Below are 13,920 nucleotides of genomic sequence, written 5' to 3' on the forward strand. Positions count from 1 at the left end.
TCCCATCTAAAAACAGAATAATAAACAATACCCCCTTTTCTCCATCTTCTTTACTTACATAAGACTTGGCAAGACAGAAGAATTCTGTCATTTATATCTCATAAGAACTAGTCTGCATATTCATTTTCTTGTTTTATTTATCTTCATAATGGTTCTATTTGGAACTGCATAAACTTATTCATTTTGTCAGTTTTCAGTAGTATAAATCTCCATTCCTATTTTTTTTTTCCAGCTTGTAGGGAACCAAATGGAGTATACAGAGAGGTGAGTATCACAATCAACTTGATTTATAAAGTACAGAGAGGTGAAGCAAGAGGATTTTTCAGGTTTCACAGGAACAAAGTTATGCTTAAGTTTGAAGAGACTTTCATTTTTTTTTCAAACATTTGTTCCCCTTCAATCTTAAAAAAAAATAACTCTGAGTGTGAAAGCAGAAACCACATTACTTCCTAAGAAATTAAACAGCTAATAATGGGATAGTCTTTCAATAACCATCATCTCACAAAAAAAGGGAAAACATGGCGTTAGTGGAACTTTCGCCATCTGCTTCTTTTATTTCCTCAAATTTGGTCTATTAAAGTAACTAGAGACAAAGTTGCAGATGGGTAACAAACTTTACCTGTTGCTGATAATGCTGACAGTCTGCATTCTTAGCTCCTCAACTGCATACAAATTACTGAAATTTATCTCTGTAATCTAATGTGTAAATGAGTATCTCATATGATAGTTTCTTATTCAAAAACGCATGCAGAGTTCAATTCCTTCTAGTTTAGATCCCTGTATCCCTCGGACTAACACTACTAGTAAATAGAAATTGTAAGCTGTGTGAACATGAGAACATGCTGAGAACCCTAGTGGCCTCCAGAATCTTCTCTTAATTAGATTCAGTTTGAGGGTTTCTTATCAAAATACTAGAACCATGAAAAAGATTATGTTATTAGGTATCATTATATCCATGACTAAGACAACTAGAAACAAATAAGTTGATTTTGTTTTGAACTTACATATGTGTTTTTTTTCATACAGCCAGGAGAAAAATGGACAACAAATTGCCAGGAATGTGTCTGTGACAGACACACTCTCAGAGTGCAGTGTACAAAACATGTATGCTCTATGCCTCAGCAAAAAGCTTGTTATGAACCAGGTTACATTCCTGTTCAGATACAGATACCAGAAGATCCATGCTGTACCAGGACTGAGTGCTGTAAGTACTGTTTCAGTTCTTTATCATGGGAAATATACTATATTCATTTCAGGGAACTACAGCAGTAATTTTTCTTTTTTTTATACTTTGCATTAATCTCATTATGCTTTCTTAAGGTTTTCTTGCAACATATTTACTAGAAACTGGAAGAGAACAAAAATAAAGATGAATAGATTTTACCTAGACAGACACAGGAAAGTAACTGTAAATCTGCAATTTGACTTTTGGAAGGAAAAAAGAAAACCTTTAACACTTCTACCACCTGAAGCTATTCAAAACCTCTTCTTTTTCAAAGACCAGCATAAACTGTTTATCTTACCTTAAAAGATCTCTTGAATTTTTAAAAATTGTTCAAGAGCCTCTGGAGAGCCATCAGATTTTCCAGTCAGTACAGATTTCTCTTTAGAAATGCCTTTCCAGCAATCACCACTCTATTCTCCTCAGTGAATGCTTTGTTTTGCAAAGGTTATAGAAAAGCCTGTTCACTTTAAAAATAGCTGGGCGAATATACTGAAATAGGCATTAAACTAGTTTGTGTATTTTTTTTTTTTTATCTACAACATTGTATCTGCCTCATTGAAAAACTTCAGAAGTTCATAAAAAAACAAACTTGCTAAACTTGCTTTTGTATGAAAATTGTGAGTTCACTACTTTATATCTTTTTTACATTATACAGACTGTAATACCAGCCTCTGCCCTGAGGCCACACACCAGTGCTTAGAGGGACAGGAAATAATCACAGTAACACAGCCCGGAAAATGCTGTCCTACCTTTGAATGCAGTAAGTACCATGCACTTTTTTCAATGTGTTACTCAGAGCTATGAATACAAAAAACTTAAAAGAGAAAGATGCGAGTTATCAGTGTTATTATATTGGGCCAACAAAGCAGCAGTTTCTTCATATACTTCTGCTTCTTAAATTTTGTACCTCTATGACACTCTTTCTTCCTTCTTTCCAGGACATGGCTGTGTAGTCAATGAAACCTACTATGCAGTAAGTACAAAGAGTAACTCAATAAAATACAACTTTACATTGATTCATAATGCAACATTTCTGAGATCACCATCATAGACCACATTTGGCAGAAAGGCCTGAGATAAAACATTATTAATTGAGGCCAGCATATCAATACCCTTCCTACAAGCAAGAACATTTTCTGCTCTACTTTATATATTAGTAGAATTTACTTTGAAAATGAGAAGCATGGATATTACAACAGAAACTCTGCTTAAATTAAACAAACAAAACTGTAAATTAAAACAAATATATTTAAGGATAGTTTAGCCCATATGCACAGATCAGCTTTGGTCTGTGATGTACATACAGCAACTTTCTTTCATTAATAACGATTTCTCTTCTGACTTTTCCCCAGCCTGGAGCTGTGATACCATCAGGCCCCTGTGAAACCTGCACCTGCTCTGAATCCTCTTACTCAAGCCTTCAGCAGGTTGCTGTCAAGTGCCAGCCTGTTATCTGTGACACCTACTGCCCAATGGTGAGTACTATTTTGCAGTCAGTAATTCCTACCCCCCTCAGTTCAAGTAGCTGCAAACACGGTCAGTGTCCTGGCTCAATGGCATTTCCTCTCTCTTTCTTTTAAACCAGGGATATAAGTATACAGTGGAACCTGGAAAGTGCTGTGGCACATGCAAGGCAGAGGCCTGTATAGTGATCACGGAAGACAACACTACACACATGCTTAAGGTAACTAACCCTGTTTCAGTTCACTTTTGGTGAACTGTTAGCCTTTTCATTCTTGTCTCTATTACATTCACTTCCCATGTCTTTTCTCATGTTAGACTAATGCTTATTCAAATGGGATGAACTGTCTCACGTGGCTTGAACAGCGTCTTGAGCCATGAGGCTGAGGCTTCTGGAAGCAACCGTGACACTGAACACCAGCTCTCAGAACTAAAAATCAAAAAAAAATATTACATATATATATGTGAAAGCAATGGGTTACCTTATTTGCCTTCAGCTCTGAAAAGGCAACACAGATTTTGCTCAAAGCATAATTTTGTTTTTCTGTCTGTGGAGGAAGTTTCTGCTCCAAACAGTGAGTCTCGAGGTAGCTGAGAGCTTTGGGACACAGTAAGTCAATGAAAACAGCAGAAATTCTGCCATGTATCTGCATGTCATGCCATAAATTCTCACAATACAAATTTATGTCATGCCATAAATTCTCACAATACAAATTAGTCTTTCCAGATGAGTCCACATACTTTTCCCATGTATACAAAAAAAATATTACCATATCCAGATAAAAATATGGATTTTTTACTTGGTTAATGAAAAAGACTTACGGCAGTATGATAATATAACAAGTAACCACCAGCTGCAATTCAAGGACATTATTCAGAATAATCACATTGCAATACACTGCAATGACAGAACACTGGTTGTTTGGGAGGGGCGGGTCGTTTCATTTTTATGCAAGAAGAGTTTTATTCACCTATATCTAATTTAATTACTTTCAGATTGGAGAATACTGGCATCAGCCTGGTAATAACTGTACAGCCTACACATGTGAAAAACACAACGGACAGTTCATTACAGTCATCGTAAAGAAAACCTGTCCCTACTTTAACCCTGATGACTGTGAGCCAGTAAGTACTCTTCTACCTATTCTTATGTTTGTTTGAAAAGATTGCAGTGGTTAACACCAGTGATAGCAGGATCATGATGTCCAATGAAAATAGCTAGAAGAAGCATCACGATTTTATCCTCTGTGAATCTTGTCCCCATCAAATTTCACTTCCAAAAAGCAAATTGATATTCAAAAGGTCCATATATCCTCACTGAAGCAAAAGGATCACAGTGTAATGCTTTGGATTCCTAAAAGTGCCAGGTGACTAGAAGCAAGAATCTTAACAGAAAATAATGGGATTTTTTTCCTAAATTTTTTTAATTCAACCATTGATAGCAAAGGCAAAGGAAAACAAGCTATTTCAGTTCACATTAGTCAATTTAATACAGGTCAGGGTAGATCAGAACCAACCCCAGACATCTGGGGATTCAGTATTTCATTAACTGTGTTACTCTGTCTGACATAATCCTTCATTTGCACAGACCTCGGTCCCTCAAAATATCCTACATGTGCTACAAGCTTTATTTTGAAATTTTACTACTGAATTCAGGTGATAGCAAAGTAATTACAGTCTCCCCAATGCCTGCTTACAAACAACTCAATATTCAGTTGTAGTAGTAGTTATGTCCCTTTAATATTTAGCCCTGCTTGAAATTAGATTCCATGTCAATACAAATAACTTTCTGGCAATAGAGAAACCTAAGAAGCAGGGAAAATATCCGCATTAGTATGCAGATATGAAATGTAAGTTACCTTTTTCTGTTTTCTCACTCAAGAATACCATCAAGCTATCGGATGATGGATGCTGTAGAGAGTGCTCAACAGGTAAGTAATGATAATTTTGAATAAAAGCATCATATGTGCCTTATTAGGTGTATTAGTCCGACTTACACAGTATATACAAAGACAGAAGAGGTGAACAGATCAGGTGTGGGACAACTGTCTTGCACTGGGGTGAGAAAGATAGTAAGGGACAGAATGTTTCCAGCACACACTTTAGGGCATTTGAAAACATGGATATGGAGAACTTTCCCATCCCTTACTGTTAAATATGAGCCTCCTAATGAGATGGCGAGGACTCTGTTTATTCTCCAATTTTCACAGATATATTCTCTTTAAGGAAGAAAGTGAAGATGGTCGCAGGAGGTGGGTGTGCATTGAGCAGTTGCCATGGCACTGTTCTTGATTTCTACATTCTGTACCAATGCTGCATAAGGGAAAAGTAGTTTTCTATTTGTTCCTAAAACAAGGAAGGAAAAAAAAAAAAAAAAAAAAAAGCAAAAAAAAAAAAAGCCATCATTTAGATATAAGCAATTAAAAGAGAAATGCATTGTGACCTAATTTTCTATTTCAGCTCCATCCATCTCAGTTTTGTACTAAGAATTGCCTATCATATACAGATATCTATCTACATGGACATATATTTTAAAATATTTTCTCTTGGTTTGTAGCAAAAACAGGTTGTAAGAAGCACAACACCACTACTGTCATCAAGCACCGTGGATGTGTATCTCCTGCACCTGTTGAGATGACATACTGTGAAGGCAGCTGTGATGCTTACTCAAGGTAAGTGGTGTAACAGACAATTGTGGTCTCCTGTCTTCTATTTGTTACAATAGTGACATAAATCAAATTTCTAGTTATTTTCTAGTATGTCCAAAACCCACCCAGCTATCCCATTGTGCTAACTAGCATTTTTAACAGACACGATGCTATATTAGCTTTATTACCTCAAGACTCACCAGGTCTTAACAGTCTGTTCAATGTGATAGTGAACAGACCTGGATTTTGATCTTGCCCATGTAAAAGTAAGGTTATTTGTTTCGTACTAGTCTGTCATTTTGGACTGGCTTGATATATGATCTGGATTATTTCATTCACTTTTTCTGTCTTAAGGAATCATAGAATCATAGAACTGTTTGGGTTGGAAGGGACATTTAAAGATCATCTAGTTCCAACCCTCTGACACACTTTCCATTAGATTAGGATAAAGAGCTAGATTCAGCCATTTTTACAATGAGAAACAACTTCTATGTCACCAAAATCCTCTAAGAATAGTAATATCAAGCCATATCCTCACATGCAAACACACAACAATTGGTTATACTTAGTAATGGATGAGAGGGGCATTGATATGTCTCACATAATTTCTGAATCTTTCTCTTCTGTTGGTTTTCCAATCAGATATTCTCAAGAGGCAAACATGATGGAACATAAATGCTCATGTTGTCAGGAAATCCAGACTAGCATAAGAAAGGTGACTCTGACATGCAGTGATGGAACCCATCTTGATCACTCATACACCTACGTGGACCAATGCAGCTGTGTGGGTGCTGAGTGCATTCCCCAAGACACTGTCAACCAACAACAGCAAACAGGCAATATATGAGGCAAAGACCTCACAAGAAAAAGGGAATGTCTAAAATTAGAACTAAAGAGAAGCCAAACAAGAGTTGAACATAGACTAAAACAAACCTTTGGGAAAAGAAAAAAAAAAAAAAAGTAACAAAAGCAGCTAAAATTTTGGACAAACAGGTAATATTTTCTGCATAAAAGCTCAATATATCTGTCTAAATTATTTCAGTTTTCATCACTATTTTATCTCATACTGGTTTTCATTTCTTTTCTTTTACATCTTGAGAGGTACAGTATAAGATCATTTTGACATTTGTTGCTAATTTGTATGTCTTCTGGAAAGCACTACACCGTAAGACTGAGAGCTTACATTTACACAAAGTCAACATTCTCTTCTGGCTTGATGCTTTCCTATGGTGACATAATTAACATAAACTTCGTAGGCATAAAATAAACTTTACTGCATAGGAAAAAAGTTTTGCTGGTCATTGCATTCTGCAACCGCTTGACAATATCTAAGATTTCCATTGATGTAGACTGACTTATTTTGTAATATCTTCATTCCAGTTTACTGAGACAGATTAAAAAAAAAAAAAAAAAGGAAGAAAACTGTACCTCTCTTTTTCTTTTTCTTTTTTTGCATTACAGAAAATTTAGTTTGCAAAAAGCCATACCTTCTCAAAACTGTAAAATTCAATATTATAAACAACTTATAGGGCATTTTCCCTATCTATGTTTGTGAGAAAGAAAGAAAGACAGACAGAAAGAAAGGAAGAAAGACTGAAAGATAGAAAGGCTGTCATGAGAAGCTGCTGCATTCTACTCTTTGTTTACATAACACCATCAGCATATTAACTTTATGAAAATTTGGAATTTTTTTTTTGTTTGTGGTTAACTGTTTACAGAAGAAGTATATATATATATATATATATATTGCCAACAGGGGCATATGAAGGATTTTTGTAAACAATAATAATAATAATAATATATGTAAATTCTTTCCTAGGAAGCTTTTAAAAAGTTGTACCATTGCTATTTATTTTGTTTTTGGAAAATTGATTTATTGGGCCATTTATTTCAGAATTAATGTTACCCCATTTCTTAGTATTAGTCATGTTATCTGGGTGTGGTGTATTTTCTTCTTCCATTTTGTTTTGGAATATTGTTTTATTTTTGTTCTTCATGAAAAAAGGAATGATGATTAATAAATTTTAAGCATTTTAAAGCATGTGTCCTCTGTCTTTTCTCTGAATCACTGACATGAGTGTTGCTGGCCCTAAAAGATATTTGCTTCCCACCCTACTACATCCATACTTCAATAGGTCCACAGAATCACAGAATAGTTGAGGTAGGAAGGGACCTCTGGAGGTCATCTGGTCCAACCTCCCTACTCTAGTAGGAACACCTAGAGAAGATTGCCCATGACCATGTCCAAGCAGCTTAAGACCTACAACCTCTCTGGGCAACCTTTACCAGTGCTCAGGCACCAGCAGAGCACAGAAGTGCTTCCTATGCTCAGATGAAAACCCTTGTGTTCCAGTTTTTGCCTATTGCCTCTGCTCCCAGCATTGGGCACCACTGACAGGAGCCTGGCTCAGTTCCCTCAGGTACTGATAGACAACGATGAGATCCCCCTGAGCCACCTCTTCCCCAGGCTGAGCAGTCCCGGCTCTTTCAGCCTCTCCTCACGGGAGAGGAATTTCAGGCCCTTGGCCATCTTGGTGGCCTTGTACTGGATTCTTTTCAGTATGTTGATGTCTGTGTTGTACTGAGGGACCCAGAACTGGACTCAGTATTCCAGGTGTAGCCTCACCAGTGCTAGGCAGAGGGGAAGGATCACCTCCCTCAACCTGCTAGTTATATTCTTCCTAACCCAGCCAAGAATACCATCAGCCTTCTTAGCGGCAAGGACATACCGCTGGCTCATGTTCAACTTGGTGTCTACCAGGACACTCAGGTCCTTTTTGGCTGAGCTGCTTTCCAGCTGGGTGGCCCCCAGCATGTGCTGGTGCCTGGAGTTGTTCCTCCCCATGTACAGGACCATACAACTCTTCTGGCTGAACTTGAACTATTGAGCTTTCAGTAAGCAACCATGTTTTGGGTCTGCACATATTTTATAACTCTGTAAGTTCTTTGTCTTACTGACTGAAACTACCTAAAGTCCTCTAAACTAGTCAATCTCATATTTTAGTGCCCACTGAAACCAACGAAAATCTCAAACAAGCCTGAAATTGCACTGCAGCAAGCTTGCACGTTCTGGCAAGTTACCATGCAGCTATACTTTGAACCAGCTACCACAGACCTGACTGATCATTGTATAATGACAAGTTTTACACAACTTAAAAATGACTCCTCTAGGCCCAGTAGAGGGAACAGTAAAAATTAAGGGTGATGAACTTTGTCCTAACTGACAGTTTGGACAACTCAGTAACATTTCTTTCTTAGTTGTATCCACAGGATTAATTGGGCAACAACATAGGATTTCTGCAGATGCCCTGCTTAGGCTGCTTTCCTCACCTGTTTTTCTTTACAGAACAGGAACTACCCATATACTTCCCCATTCAGAGGTGAGCACTTGGTTGTCTGTGAGGATCACCAGTAACTTACTTCCTCCTGGCAACAATCTGCCCCAATTCTTCCCAGTTTCCTGATGACAAATTGTTACTTCACTGTCTGGTTTTTGGCTTTTCACAAAACCTTTTTTTCCCTCTCTGTCTTCAGCCTTTTCTGCTTCCCAGCATTACAGGCTTCCCAAATTTTCCTTTACATAGAAGCTGTCTTCGCTCTGAAATATTGCTGACATGTGAGGTAATAGCTCCAAAGTAAATCAATGAATCCCTCCTAAAAACTAGGATGGATGTGATCAGTTACAACTCTCATAAATTAATTACTAATTTTGTAAACCATACATAAATATTAAAGTCAATAAACAATTATGTGGAAGAAAGTGGTTGGCTTGGTAGCCCTTTACTGACACAAGTCATGCAGTTCACACTGAACTTTATTACTGTAGATAATTAATGTGTATCACCTTAACACTAGGTGGCTCTAGGCTCACAGTTTACAAAGCCTAAATGAAAAGGTGTTCTTTCAATAGGATTTCTTTCAAAGCCCTTTGAAGTGTGCCACATATTGCTTTAGTTTCCAGTCATCAAGATAAATTTTGGTCGTAATTATCTCTTGAATCTACAGGCATCCATTCTAAACAATGTCCCAAGACTTATGTCACTTATTTTCATTTTTTTCCCCTTATCTGGTCATCTTTGAAACAAATCACAGCAGAGAAACCATTCACTTTGGACAGAATTTGTTCTATCTGTGTAATAAACATTCAAAGGCTTTGGGTCTAAGTTCAATACTGGCCATCAGAGGTCCTTCCCTGGGGATTCATAATTTCCTCCTGTTCAGGACTTTTCTTACATGGCCTAACTACTGCATGACAAGCTTTTTTCCCTCCCTTTTCTACACACCATTTTAAAACTCAGTAGTATAAATAACTAATTGCTAAGAGTCACTTTTCAACTACACTTTGTAACAATGAGTTATATATGAAACTCTGAGTCTACTCATATTTACCACCTGGGAGTCCCATTTCAAGTAATTTATTTGACTGTAAAAGAACATAACAGCCAGCTTTTAAGACATATTACATTCTGGAAACAGCTTAGTCCTAAAGAGTTAGGATTGTTTATTGCACAAACCAAGAGCAAGGTTGATAAAAAAAAAAAAAAAACTTGAGAATGGCAACCACACTTGATAATAGCAAAACCTAACCCTGAGCAGGGAGCATCAGGCATAGCACTGCTTGCTGATCGAGGGAAGGGATTGGCGGCCTCACCTCGAGCACTGTGTGCAGGTTTGGGCGCCACAGTATCAAAAGAAGATAAAACTATTAGAGTGCCCAAAGGAGGGCCACAAAGATGGTGGCAGGTCTAGAGGGGAGGACATATGAGACATTTGAGAAGAGACTGATTCCATATCGTATTTGGAACCTGGCTTAAGCTCTGAAGAATATTAGATGTGGACTCCACAGATCCCTGCCTCAGCAATAAGCCAGTTAACACCTCTTGTTCCACTTTAGATAACCTTTAGGGGTGGGGTGGGCCAAAGCTGAGTTTTATCGCATTGCTCTGTGTCACATTTGTGTCACATTGCTGAGTCATATGCCTGCCAATTGCAGCACAGGCATAATACGAGAAGTGGCATACAAAATATGACAGTAGATGATACAGAATCTGCCAAAAAGGTATAATAAACACCATCATGGAATGATCTCTTGCCATAGCAGAACTAACCTTCTTATTTGCATTAGTTGGTCATTGCTCGGTTTTCTGGAGAATTATTATACCTGATGCAATTTTATCACTTGCCCTGTTATTAATGCTTTTGTGCTTTATGAATTAATTCTAACAAAAATCCAGGTCCATTGTTCATATATCTGTTATTTTACAGGAAATGAGCATTATAATTGCACAGAATTTGTGTTGACTGAAGATAACAAAAAATACTGAACCACATACCTTGTGGCAAGGTGCTGTGTTACTTAGCATTCATAATAGAGAAGTTGCCACATTACACTTGATTTAACCAAGACACGTAAAAAACCTTTCCCTTTAGCAGTGAAGCTCTGGGCTCAATATAATCCATCCCTCCATACTCCTAGACAGGATTTTAATGACTAATATTTCAACAAACAGTCTTTCAATCTCAGATGAGATTACATCAGAAGCAGTTTTTCAACATAAACCACTCTCAGTTCTCTAATATACTCTAGGCTTTTATAAAAGAAAAAAAAAACTTTGTTACTGTAAATGTATACTACATTATGATAGATAATATATTTATTTTTTTATATATTTGTGTATATGAAGACCAGGAAATGATTTAGAGGACGAAATCAACAATCCTACCTGCCATTTATCTTTCATCTTCAGTCTGAAATGCTTAGCTGTGTGGTAGGCACCAGAGGCTTCGTACACACAGTCTGTTAATTCAGAGCAATTGGTAACCATAAATAGAAGAAAAGCCCGTAATTTTGTTCCAACCTAAGAAGCTAGAGGTCCTGGAGAAAATGCATCTCTGAGCAAGCTTCACAGCAGAATACAACCATTTAGCAGACACTTCAGAAAATCTGGCTTTTTACATAAACAAAGAATAACCTCTTACCATATTAGTTTACCATTCATTTATTAGATCTGTTCTTAAACTCTTTTCTGAAGAATTCATCTATGTCTCCATCTTTGTGAAAGGCACAGTGGGCTAAAGGGAAAAGAAGAAGTGCCACTAAAAAGTATAAGCTTTTCAGTCAGCCATCAGACAGCAAAGGTTCACATGTGCCTTTCCACACGTGGAAGAAGTGACCAGGAAGGTCTTCCACAGCAGTGGGAGACTAAAGCCTCAGTCATGCCCTTGTAAAATCTGCATAGTCACTGTTGAATCACATCCTGGAAAAGAGGGGAAACGTATACTCTGTGGTTGCTTTGAAGATCCACAAAAAAAAAAAAAAAAGCCAGGTAGCAGGGTGAACATAATTAAACAGTGCACTTCATGGGAGTACTTATCTTATAGATTGCCTTTTTATGTTAAATGTACGGACTTATTTATGCAAAATCTGAACCTAATCTTTGTTTATAATAAAATTCTGGTAACTTTTACTGAGATAAAACTACACTATAAAATTGATATAAATCATCAGTCAGGGACTTACCTAGTGCAAGGAAGACTTCAGCTGATTAAAAGGCTACATGAACTACTCTAACCTGATTCTTTTCAGCTCTCCAGGCTCAGAGTACACTGCAGGGATAGAGTAAAAAAATAGCTGAAGTCTGCTGAACTCCAGCAAATGTCACAAAGCTCAAAACCTGTTCTGCATCAGTATCAAAGAAGACATTTTTGCACTCCTGAAACAGAAATTCATACAAATCAACAATCATAAACCAGAACACCATCAAAGCTATCCTGCACTACAATAGACAGAAAAATCTGTCAGCATTGCACTACAATTGATATATTAGCAGGATGTTAATTTACCTCACAGTAAAATACAAATATGCACTATGACTAATCTCTGAAACTTTCAGGAAACTACAGAGACTTTTTTACAGTCCATCCATTCCAAATGAAAAATGACTGAACATCCCAAATATATTAGTAAGTACACTCACTTACCCCGTTGAGGAAATGCATTTGAGCCAGACACAAGGATTAGAAATAAATAGACTATAGCTACCACAGTGTACTGGGCTTACAGGGCAAGGTTCTGGTAACAGGCGGGCTACAGCGGTGGCCTGTGAGAGAAGATTTTGATACGAGCCATTTCCAGATAACTTGAAAAGGGACCTGCAGCTTGCCGGAGCTGAGACACGGAGTGACATTGAGAGCACCTCTGTGAAAGCATACTGAGGAAAGGGAGAAACTGCAGCACAACAGCAGCTGGGAGACAGGTGGGAAAATGTGAAAGAAACAACCCTGCAGACAGCAAGGTCATTGAAGAAGAAGGGGCAGGAGGTGCTCCTGGCATGCAGGAGAAGTTCCCCTGCAGGTGGTGCAGAGGCCCCTGGTGGAGCAGGCTGTCCCCCTGCAGCCCATGGGTCCCACAGCAGAGCAGATCTCCATGCTGCAGCTTGTGGAGGAGCCTAGGATGGAGCAGGAGTTCTGTCAGGAGTTGCTGCCTGTTTGGGACCCACGCTGGAGCAGCATGTCTTTGAAGGACTGCACCCTGTGGTATAGACACATATTAGAGCAGTTCTTGAAGGAATGCAGTCTTCAAGAAAAGCCCACATAAAATCAGTTTAGGAAGGACTGCATACCATGGGAGGGAACCCACGCTAGAGCAGGGGAAGAGAGTAAGGATGAAGGAGCAGCAGAGATGAAGCATTATGGACTGACTGCAACACTGTTCCCCTATGCCACTTCGTGTGCGGAGGAAGAGGGTGGCTGAGGGGGGCAAGGTATTTTAAGTTTGCTTTTATTTCTCATTGCTCTAATCTATTATCAATATGCAATAAATTACATTCATCTCCCTTATGCTGAGTCTGTTTTGACTGTGACAGTAACTGCTGAGTGATCTCCCTGTCCATATTTCAACCCATGAACTTTTTTTCATCATATTTTCTACCCCTGCCCTTAGAGGAGGGAGAGCAACAGAGTGGCATGGTGGTGCTTAGCTGCACATCAGTTCTTCAACTACCATACACAGACAGAGATTTTCTTCTATCTTGGTTCCCTCATTCTGTATAGTCACACGGGCATTATTCCACAAGTCTGCTAACACACATGAAAGGAGAATCAAGACCTTGCATTCTGCGAATGAAACTACATACAGTATGAGGGTTATTATCTTTCTTATGTTTACAGTAGCAACAATAAAGAAGTGACCATCTTTTTAAAGGCAGTTTTAATTATTCAAGCAGACAATTCACTTTAAGCAATGTGAGATTAATCTGATCTGGCAGCCTTGGCAGGAAAAGCATTTAGAAACTGCACATAATAAAGCTGTCTGGTAACAAATTGCTTTAATCTAATTGCTTTTTAAAAAAAAAAAAAAAAAAAAACAGTCCTCAGATTAAATTATATATATATATATAATTATATAAAATATAATAATTATATAAAATATATAATTATTATGTACAATTCTCTTGTTTTAAAGTGTCCCCTTGGTAATAGTTAATGAGAGCAACAGAAATGTATTAATTATGCCAAATATTTATTCCATGCTGCCATTACTCCTACTGGTAAATCTAGTGTGTACCGACCTTATTCATTGTATCC

The 13,920-nt window shown here is 37.8% G+C and overlaps 1 protein-coding gene across 1 annotated transcript in view; it reads left to right on the plus strand.

Moving 5' to 3' along the window:
* The window catches only part of MUC5AC (mucin 5AC, oligomeric mucus/gel-forming), a 49,243-nt gene extending 41,871 nt beyond the window's left edge, over positions 1-7,372 (plus strand). The window contains exons 40-49 of the mRNA XM_084520310.1: positions 233-264; positions 1,027-1,204; positions 1,881-1,985; positions 2,164-2,198; positions 2,578-2,700; positions 2,811-2,909; positions 3,683-3,811; positions 4,569-4,617; positions 5,244-5,358; positions 5,977-7,372. Coding sequence (XP_084376436.1) covers positions 233-264; positions 1,027-1,204; positions 1,881-1,985; positions 2,164-2,198; positions 2,578-2,700; positions 2,811-2,909; positions 3,683-3,811; positions 4,569-4,617; positions 5,244-5,358; positions 5,977-6,181 — 1,070 coding nt within the window. The 3' untranslated portion in view covers positions 6,182-7,372. The remainder of the gene's footprint in view (positions 1-232; positions 265-1,026; positions 1,205-1,880; positions 1,986-2,163; positions 2,199-2,577; positions 2,701-2,810; positions 2,910-3,682; positions 3,812-4,568; positions 4,618-5,243; positions 5,359-5,976) is intronic.
* Positions 7,373-13,920: the final 6,548 nt, after the last annotated feature.

This window comes from Aythya ferina, assembly GCF_964211825.1.
Source record: "Aythya ferina genome assembly, chromosome: 5".
NCBI lineage: Eukaryota > Metazoa > Chordata > Aves > Anseriformes > Anatidae > Aythya > Aythya ferina.